Here is a 10410-nt window from a genome sequence, read left to right on the forward strand (position 1 = left end):
CGCGCGCGAATTGCGCTCCAGGAGCCGGATGTCCGGGCCACGGGCCGGATGTTCGGGGGGCCAGATGTCCGGGGCTACGGGCCGGATGTCCGGGCTCCAAATCCGAGGATGAACTCGAGGAACTCGATTTTGGGGGCGGAAATTGATGATTTCGCGGCCAAAATTGCGGAGATTTTGTGGATGGAAAGTGGGGAAAATTGGGGGAAATCTAGATCTACTCAAGACACAACGAATCCACGGATCAAAATCAACAAAACATCATCAAACCAACAAATCACAAAAGAAATGGGGCTATTTTTTGGTGGGGATTTTCGTATTTAGGACGAAATCAACAAAACTAGGCTAGAAAACGAAGAGAGGGGGCTCCGAAATCGTGATCAACATGGCTCATGATACCAAGATGATGTAGGGTGGAACCTTATACGGCCGATCTTTCACGAAAGGAGCGGATCCCAACTAAGGACACGAAGAACACGAGGGGAAACACGAGGGAAAACACAAGAGAATCACTAAAACCAACAAGATATAGTCACACATGTGCTAGATCCTCAAAACACGAGAGGAGATACAAGATCCACGATCAACAAAGGACGATACAAAGGTAACCGGTTCTTCTCCGTGAGGAGGTCTTGATGGGGCCACCCAAGAGGGGGGAGTATTTGACAAAAAACTACCACATTAGGGGTTACCGTCCCACAGAACTACCACTTTCAAAAAAGTGACTGATAACTACCAAAAATTTCTAATTTTGTGACTAAAAACTACCACTTTTGAAAAAATGGCCAGTTTTGACGATTTAAACGCATTTATGACATTCGGGGCCCACCAGTCAGGGCTGACGTGGCAGCAAAGTCAACTAAGTTTGTTTTGACCATTAGTGTTGACCGTTATGACAAGTGGGGCCCACACGTCATTGTCAACCTTCCTCCTCCTCCCGTCTCTCTTTGGTATTTCAGCAAACATCTTATGTGCATATAAGGGAAGAAGGGGACGGAGGCGAGGTCGCGTTGGAGGCATGGTGTTGTCTTATGTCCCACACCATTTGATGGTGATATGGGGCAAGAGCATGAAGCAACTTGTCCACAAGGAATCGCTTAGTCATGTTGAATCCATTTTGTGTCTTGTCACACTCACACGACTCAATGTCAGCGGTGAGAGTCATGAGACGCTCAAGGAGTTGATTGGGAGTTTCACCTTTCTCCATACAAAAGTTTTGCAATTGCCCCTTGACAATTTCATATTGAGCACTCCGGAGGGTGGAGGTACCGGTCTTGGATCTTATAATACTTTCCCATAGTTCCTTGGCACTTGTGATGTGTATGAAAGGTCTCCTTTGCTTTTCAACCATACCTCTCCTTATACACATGGTTGCAGTGTCATTGAGATTCTTGTCATAAATTTCTCTTGGTGTAGGATTCTTTGGATCAACCACATGGTAACCATACTCCAAGATCTCCAGCATCTCATCGTTTCCGTATCGAAGATGATCCTGCATAGCAACTCTCTACAAGGCAAAATCGGAAGTGGCATCAAGTAAAGGAGGTTTGCCTTGAGGGTTATATTTCGGTTTCTCAACTTGGGGTCTTGCATAAAGCCAAGGAACATTGTGATCATTGCTAGGAGGTTGTCGACCAAGTGACGGAGTAGGCATAGTTGGCCTCGAAGCCGCACCACCCGAAAGTGGTGCAAGCACCGTGGACAACGTGGCTATTCTCATTTGGACCAAGGCCTCAAGAGAAGCATCATGCTCCTCTTTTTGCTTAGGAAGGGCCCGTTCCAGATCCTCAGAAGTAAAGGACTTGATTTCTGAAGAAGCCTCGCCTTTATCCTTCGGATCTGCAACAAGGGGAGTCCCATCGTGGTTCATCTCGCTCTAGGGCGGTTAAGCCACAAAAATAGAGCATGAGGCTCTGATACCAATTGAAAGGATCGAGATGGACTAGAGGGGGTGAATAGGTACAATTATAAATTTTAATTATTACTTAGCAAATTTAGGCAATAATGCGGAATATGAAAATGAGCCTAACAGTTGCAAGTGTAGTACTAAGAGGTAAGCAGGATGAACAAGTAGCACAAGTAAGTAAGTAAGCAAGCACAATATGATACAAGTAAGTGCTAAGAGACAAGTAACCACAAGTAGAGAGTTAGGGTTAGGAATAACCGCAACTCCGGGAGACGAGGATGTATGCCGATGTTCACTTCCTTGGAGGGAAGCTACGTCACCATTAGAGAGGAGGATGTTACCATGAAGGCACACCAATGCCACGAAGGCTCACCCTATTCTCCCTTTGAGACAACACCACGGAGGCGTTTCTCAACCACTAGTGGTAGACCTTGGGGTGGTCTCCAAACCCTTACAAACTTTTCGGGGGTAATCACAATGGTCGATTCCTCTCTGAAAGACTCCTACCGCCTAGGAGTCTCCAAACTCCAAGAGTAACAAGATCCAAAGGGAAAAAGTCAAGACTTGCTCAAATCACGATTTGCTTCGGTCACAAGAAGGAGAGGAAGAAGATCTTTCTTTTGATTGGGACAACTCTTCAAAACTCTCAAGAATCAAACCGGGATCTAGGATTTAGTGTGCGAGCGGGAGAGGGAGCACTGGTGTTCTTGAGGCGTGTTTGAGTGAAGTGTTCAACCTTATCTCGAAGAGGTAAGGGACTATTTATACCACAAGCAAATTAGAGACGTTTAGACAGAGATTGACCTGCCCAGATGATCCAGAAGACCATCCGGATGGTCTGGTCAGGGTCCGGATGATCTGGCTGAAGGCCCGGATGCAAGTGGAAGTAGCAGAGCTGCGAGGAGCCCGGATGATCCGGCTACATCCACCAAGGTTCTGTAAATATAGGGGCAAGATTACCCGAATGATCCGGGACAGGATCCGGACGATCCGGGCACAGCCCGGATGATCCGGGGCACCGTCCGGATGATCCTGCTTCAACCATCAGTGTTCTGTGATGAAAGGCGCACATTATCCGGATGATCCGGAACAAGGTCCGGACAATCCGGGTTTAGCCCGGATGATCCGGGGCCCCGTCCGGATGATCCAGCAAGGAGTTTGTGTAGAGAAAGAGGAGTAGTAGGTTTTGGCTAAGGGGTTTTGCTAGGGATTTTGGTCCTTTGTGAAAAAGTTCTTGTGAGACAAAATATGAGCAAGCCTTGAACCTGTACCTCGGATCCCCTCTTAATAGTGCGGGATTCCTATTACTCAAGAAATATAAAAGAGCAAGATGCTTCGTCTTTGTTTGCTCCTTTCCTCATTGATAATTTGCTTGAGTAATATCTCATATGATGTGATCATGATGCACATTAGAAAGACGAGAGGACTAACGACCTGTGTATATACTTAGCAAACACGGTTAGTCCCCTATATGTAAATTTGTCATCAATATCAAAAATATTCTTTAAGAGCAAGATTGCACTTTCAACCACCAACACCAGTGTCGCCATGGTCACTTCCAACCTTCATTGACCTCGCTAACATCGAGGACGAGTAGTAGGCTCCAGCGCCAATGCGCGTGTGTGCTCTGGCGGCTACCCAAGTTAGATCTAGAGTTTATTTAACTTGTAGTCATGTTTTTTAGTTTAATAAATGGAACACACTTTTTGGTGGCTTAAATATAATTTTTTTTAATCAAGAAGAAAAAATGAACTGGCGGGCCGACAGACACGGACGGACATTTGGTGTTCACCCTGGCATACAAAGGGATAAAAAACTGACACATTTTGTATCCGTTTGAGTCAACAGTTGGAGTTGCCCTAAGGTTCGTGCATGATATCAAAGACGCCAAAACTGCACCACACGGGTTTGGGTAGGTAATATGCAGGCTACCAAACGCGCCGTTAGCTCTCATGTGTGTACCTTTTCTGCTAATGCATACATTACAGGTTGTCTTAATATTTTTCACGTACTCTCTCTGTTTTTGTTTACTTTGCATATTAGGTTTGACTGAAGTCAAACTTCGTAAAGTTTGACCAAGTTTATAGAAAAAATATAAGCATTTATCATAACAAATCTATATGATGTGAAAGTACATTTAATAATGAATATAATGGTATTGATTTGTTATTATACATGCTAATATTTTTGTTTCTGAACTTTGTCGACTCTGACCAAAGATAATACGCGAACAGAGTAAGTATATTATTGTCGACCAAAGTTGTCTCGTATACCAACTGGATTTCGAAATGTGTGACTGGAGGCCAATCATATCCAACCAGGCAGGGAAGTCCCAAACAGTTGAGTTAGAGAATACTAGTAGAGCAGAAGCAATCCATCAAAGACCAGTCGAATCATAAACGAAACTACTACGTACCTGATTCAATATTTTTAGTCTAAAGACAAAAATCCAGTTCAGTTTTCATCAGTTTTAAAGAGACCAGCCAGTGTACTGAATCTGATGAAACCTTTGCTATTCATAGCAGAAACAAGCTTTGTTTCATCGGAGATAAGCAGGGAATTTGACTTCAATAGAAGAGAGGTGATCCGCTCGAAGAGCTAGCAGAGAATTTGACTTCAATAGAAGAGAGGTGATCCGCCCGAAGAGCAGTAGTAAACTTAAAAAATGCAATTCAGTTCTGAAGATGACATCATTCTTCAAGCCTGCAAAACAACCCTTTCTTTGCTTTGGTGGGGTGCGCCGGGCCCAGGCAGCAGTGCAACGCCTGAGCGACACGTAAAGCCCCCAGCAGCAAGCTACTGTAGTGGACCCTTCCCATAAAAAATAAATTTAATATCATTGTGGACACATGGCCCACATATCAGATATTAAACTGATAAGAACAGATACTACACTTGATCTTAGCCAAAAGGCCGAGAAAGGTATGCTTCTCCTGGCTGGCCTGGGTCTGGTTATATAGCGCGTCTTTGCCTCCTTCCGTTGTGGCTCCGCGAGGTGGGACTAAACAAGAGCGCTGCGCAGCAAAACAGCTCTGTGTTTCCGTTCGTTGTTTTGTGAGCCTCTGGTCGGTTTGCTTGGGCCGTAGTTAATTAAGCCCAATAAAGATGGGCTGGTGATTGCCGTAAGCAATGGCTGGCAGCTCATGCGACTAAAGGCTTTTGTCTAAAAAAAATGCGACTAAAGGCTTCGTGAGATTGTCTCAAGAAAAAAAAAGGTTTCTCACGAAAAGGGAAAAACCAGTGCAACTACAGGCCTCTTGTTCTTCCGAACAGACATTTCTTTATTTTTTCTTCCAAACTGACACTTCTTTATTGCTCTAAAAATAAGAATAAAATCCATACATCTTTTTATTTTTTAGAAATTCATCCAGACAACCTGGAAAAAGTACTTTTTTTGCGGGGTAAAAAGTACTGTTTCTTGCAGCTCTGCTGAACATCTAGGTCGAATAGTGCTAGTTTATGTGTGCTTACTCATTAATCCTGCTAGTTTATGTGCGCAGGTGCTCAAGGCGCGCTACTACCCGGAGGGCCTCCTCGAGGACACAGTCTTCTCGGGGAACGCCTCACCTACTTGGCAGGGCATCTAGCACGGCCTTGAGCTCTTGAATAAGGGCATCGTGTGGCGCGTCGGTGGGGGCCATAACATTCGCATATGGCGTGACCGTTGGCTGCCTACTGAGCCGTCGCGCCAACCCATTACTCAACAAGGAACCTACCGACTAAGGAGAGTGGCGAAGCTCCTCGACGAGTCAGGCAACTCGCGAATGGACATCCTCCGTCGCCACTTCCTTCCTCCGGACGTCAACTCGATTAGCAGCATCCGGACATCGCCGTGCGTCACCGACGACATCCTCGCATGGGCGCCTGAGAAGAACGGTATCTTCACCGTTCGTTTCGCCTATCGCCTAGCCATGGACGAGCGCGAGCGTCCATTGGCAACTTCTACGAGCAGGGTATCGGATGGTCGTCGCGCCATCTGAAAGACCATATGGGGGTGCCCTGCTCCCCCAAAGGTACGCGTGTTCGCATGGAGAATTGTAACCAACTCATTGGCCACCTGGGCTAATAAGTTCTCTTGCCACCTCGAGCTTACTGACATGTGTTCCCTTTGTGGCGTGGAACGAGAGGACGGTTTTCACGCAATGTGCAGGTGCCCACTTGCCAGAGACCTGTGGCAAGCCATGGAGAAAGACTGGCCGATCCCCAAGGTGGAGACCATAGAGAATGATGGGCCGAAGTGGCTCTTCACGCTTCTGAACCCTCTGTCAGACACAACGCGCATGGTGGTCCTCATGACCATGTGGCGGGCATGGTATGTCCGCAATGAAATTACCCATGACAAGGTTCCTCCACCATCAGAGGCATCAAGGCGTTTTCTTCATGGGTATATCAATTCCTTGTTATGCATTCAACAATTCCCACATGCAGACATGGTGAAAGGAAAAATGGTTGTGCATGAAAGTGGCCAACCTAAGCATGCTAGCGAAGAGGAGGAGCCACCGCTCCAGTGGTTACCGCCCCCAACCGGCTGGACAAAGCTTAATACTGATGGGAGCTTTGTCCAGTCAACGTCAACGGGAGCAGCGGGTGGTGGTATGGTCCTGAGAGATGATAGAGGAGAGCTCATCTTCACAGCATGCAGGCAGCTATTCACATGTGATAATAGCCTCCAAGCGGAGTTGGAAGCATGCAGAGAAGGATTGCAGCTGGCTTTGCACTGTACCAACATGCCCATTTTGGTGGAGTTGGACTGCTCTGAAGCGGTCTCGATGCTGTCAGCGCGGTCAGTGAATCGCTCACAAGTCCGAGAGCTAGTAGAGGAGATTCGTACAATAGCGGCTGCTGATTCAAGGGAGATTTTCTTTTCTCTAATTAGTAGATCACATAATAATGTCAGTCACGCGTTCGCCGCGTATGGACGTAGTACCCCGCGCACGGCTGTCTGGTTGCGATCGGGGCTAGACTGCATTGTAAACCTATCTGAGGCCGAGAAGCCTCCTTGAGCTAATGAAATCTCCTTTTTTCCCGCAAAAAAAAAGAATAGTGCAAACTTTTTTCCCAACTTCAAACTGTCCTCTGTTTCGTTATAAACTCTTGGATTTGTGTATGAAACGATAAGCATCATTGCATGATAACAAAAAAAAAGCTAGGGTCCGGTGCATATACATACACCAACCACTGGCGGAGCCAGGGGTATTCCTTGGCATTCCATGGAATACCAAAGATTTAGGAACAAAAAAAAAAATAGATATACATATACAGCCACAAGTAGAACTGAAGCCCACCGTTCAGCCAGGTCCAGCCAATGGGTCCAGCACAGCACAAGCACGCACAGCTCATATTCTCCCCTGCTCCCGACCTAGCTGCTGCGTCGGACGGCACGTGCAGGCAAGTGGTAGCTGTGGCGCGGCGGCAAGAAAGTCCGGCGCCGGTCCCAGCCTCCAAGTCCCTGCCCTCCACAACTCTAGGCTGCTCACGCTCGCCGCTTGGCTGCTTTTATCGTGCACGGGCAAATTCTCCTCTACCACAAAATCACTGTACGAAGATGTTTGCCCAAGCCACTGCCACTGATTGCTACTTTGTTTGATGAAATTCTAGAAGAAAGCTGATTTTCTATCTTGTCTTCTTGTAATATAGATTTTTTTTTGTGAAGTTCTTGTAATATAGAACTGGTAAGACTTCCGTGGCAATGGATAAAATGTTTAATTTTTAAAAAAATCTATGTGAGCTATCAGTTTTTATGTGAATAATCAATGAGGAACAAAAGGGGTGAAGGTTATTTGAACAATTGCTCAGTTAAATTTGCCGAGAGACCACCCGCAAATTTTTTTTTGCCGAGAGAGAATTCTTCAAGCAAGTAAAATATGAGGATGTCATCAATCTATTACAAAAAGGGACCATAGAGTTATATTGGAATTTCTTTTGTTGTTTTGTAAACTCTCTTAATTGTTAGAGATATTGCCACACTGATATTTTGCTACTATCATCGATATATGGTCGTTTGACTCATTGACGTTGCTAGCTTACTATACATTTCTTGTCTCTAGTATGTATTTACATTGCATTGCAAAAAAGAAAGAGGAAAGTATGTTTTTGTCCCTGAAATTCCTCAAAAAGTATAAACTTGATCCCTTAAAATTTTTTGGTAGCCATTTGGTCCTTCAAGTCTCAAAACCAGATAAGTTCTATCCAAAACCAGATTTTGACCCACGTTGACCTGGTTTGACCGATGAACTGTACATTCAAAAAATAGCAAAAAAAACTGAAAATTGGTGGCAACCAAGATGCTTGGGTGCGCTAGGTGCGTGAAAATTTATGTGGTGTTTCGACATTCGAGGAGCTCGTGGCAAAAAAAACAAATTTTGGCTAAAAAAATAAAATATGTTTTGAGAGCTCCTCGGATATTATTTGACCACAAAAATTACCCGCACCGAGTGCACCCAAGCATCTTGGTTGTTACAAAATTTCAGATATTTTTGAAAGTGTTCGCTATTTTTTTGAATTTATTTTTCACTGGTCAAACCTGGTCAACCAGGTCAAACGCGGTCAACGTGCTCAAAAATCTCGTTTCGGATCAAACTTATTTGGTTTTGAGACTTGAAGGACCAAATGCCTATCGAAAAATCTTAAGGGACCAAGTCTATGCTTTTGAAAACTTGAGAGACCAAAAACATGCTTTTTTTCAAAAAGAAAAGAATACCAAGGAGCAAATTCCTGGCTCCGACACTGACACCAACGTATGTTCTTGCCTGGAAGTAGCGCTGCATTTTGTTTTGTCTCGTTAGGCACCCACCACCACCAATTGTGTTGGGTTTATAAAACTCGGCATGTCGCTGTCCCGTGGTCGACAACGCCAGTACGCGACGATGGTTCCATCGCCAAGATCATGGCAACGAAGTGGTCAAGCTGTTCGACGTGTTGTAGTCATCATTTTTTCAGACTTCAGACAGTAATATACTGTATATCATGGCCCGGCTTCCGGGCAAGCTCACAATTGACATGTTCTTGCCGGACCGAGTGAAAGTGAGCAGTACAAGTAAGCGCGTTGTGACATGCAGACGTGTTGGAGGTGATGGAAAAGGCACAGGAGATCACAATGTTCAGAAGAAGGACGTGCGTGCCAGCAACGAGGAAGACAGCTGCAATGCATCGAGATTCAGTAGCGACGAAGAGATTTATTTTTTCTATAATTTACTATAGTGTTTTTCATCTCACTGTCGTAACCTGTGACAGATGATCTGATTCATCGATCACTATGCACACTAGCATCACAAAGAAGAAGAAGAAGAAGAAAAATAAAAGAATGGGTAGACTGAAGAACAAAGAACGTGATGAGATGATGGTCTTCAGGCGTCCTGGGAGTAGAAGTCGATGATGTCCTTGAGGTCGGGCTGGAGGAGGGAGACGGCGGAGCGGTCGTGGCAGCCGGCGAGCCAGAGGATGTGCTCGAAGAGGATGGCGTCGACGTCCACGAAGAGGGCCTTGCCCCTGCGCTCCTCCTTCCTGGCCGCCGTCTCCAGGAGCACCCGGAACGGGTAGGTGTCGAGCACCAGCTGGTCCACCGCGAACACCCGCCGCTCCTTCCCGACCACCACCGTCACCGACGCCGGGGCCGGGGGCGGGCCGGCCTCGTGGTCGCCGTCGAGGGAGTGGTACCCGAGGCGGTAGGCGGAGGAGGTCGACGGCCGCCGGAGGAAGACGCAGCAGCCGGCCATGGAGGAGATGGTGCTTCCTTTCCTCGGTGCTCCGGTTCTTGGACTCCTCTGCTGCTTTGGACGCGTTGGGTTTGGGCGTGGGAGTGGGTTCGCTGGGGAGGGCGCGGCGAGGTGGTTTATACTAGGAGACGGGATCGTGGGCGGGTCGAGCCGTTGGAGGCTGGAGCTGGCTGTCTCGGGGTAGCCGTTGGACCGGGCCGGGCAGCGCAGGACAGGGGGTGGTGGAAAGGGACAGGCGGGGGGCCGCGTCCTGGACCAGCTCCCTCTGTCCGCCACTCGTCCATGTTTTTGTATCCTTCTTCTTTTCCCCCCTTTCCATCGATTTCGTCTCTGGCTTGGCTCCGCCGGCTGGAGAGCTCACCAAAATAACTCGTCAAGTAGTTGCCGAGATGATCCTAAAAAAAAGTAGTTGTCGAGACGTGTAGGCTGTAGAGACACGCGGTGTTTTGCACTGGGACGGAGTGGTGGTCTGTTCATCACGGACACACGGGCACGAGTGCACGACGATGCCGAGCGCGTGGCTGTGGGTTGTGACGATCATGACGTGCCCCCGTTGCGCGTTGCATCGCCATCGCGTGCGCCCGAGCACGCGGGGCGGATAACACGGCTTTATTTTTTTTAACACGATACAATTAAAGTCGCTCACACAATGAAGCATACACTCATCCTATAAACACATGCACGCATACTCTACACCTATGAGCATCTTCGAAAGACTGAGCCAGCATAGCATCCTTAGATTTTACGAAGTAACGACAGATGCCTCGTTAAAATAAAGGTGTAGGGCAGGAG

General features: G+C 46.9%; 1 protein-coding gene and 1 non-coding gene across 2 annotated transcripts; both read right to left on the bottom strand.

Annotated features, from left to right (window-relative positions):
- Positions 1-4633: 4633 nt before the first annotated feature.
- On the bottom strand, positions 4634-4829 carry LOC120963733 (U2 spliceosomal RNA). Its single transcript, XR_005755481.1, has one exon. It is a non-coding gene; the product is annotated as a U2 spliceosomal RNA (small nuclear RNA).
- A 4229-nt stretch (positions 4830-9058) lies between these two features.
- On the bottom strand, positions 9059-9727 carry LOC109749323 (uncharacterized). The gene has a single exon (XM_020308286.4). The coding sequence runs from the start codon at positions 9616-9618 to the stop codon at positions 9250-9252; it is 369 nt and encodes a 122-aa protein (XP_020163875.1). The 5' UTR covers positions 9619-9727; the 3' UTR covers positions 9059-9249.
- Positions 9728-10410: the final 683 nt, after the last annotated feature.

Source organism: Aegilops tauschii, chromosome 4 (assembly GCF_002575655.3).
Source record: "Aegilops tauschii subsp. strangulata cultivar AL8/78 chromosome 4, Aet v6.0, whole genome shotgun sequence".
Lineage (NCBI taxonomy): Eukaryota > Viridiplantae > Streptophyta > Magnoliopsida > Poales > Poaceae > Aegilops > Aegilops tauschii.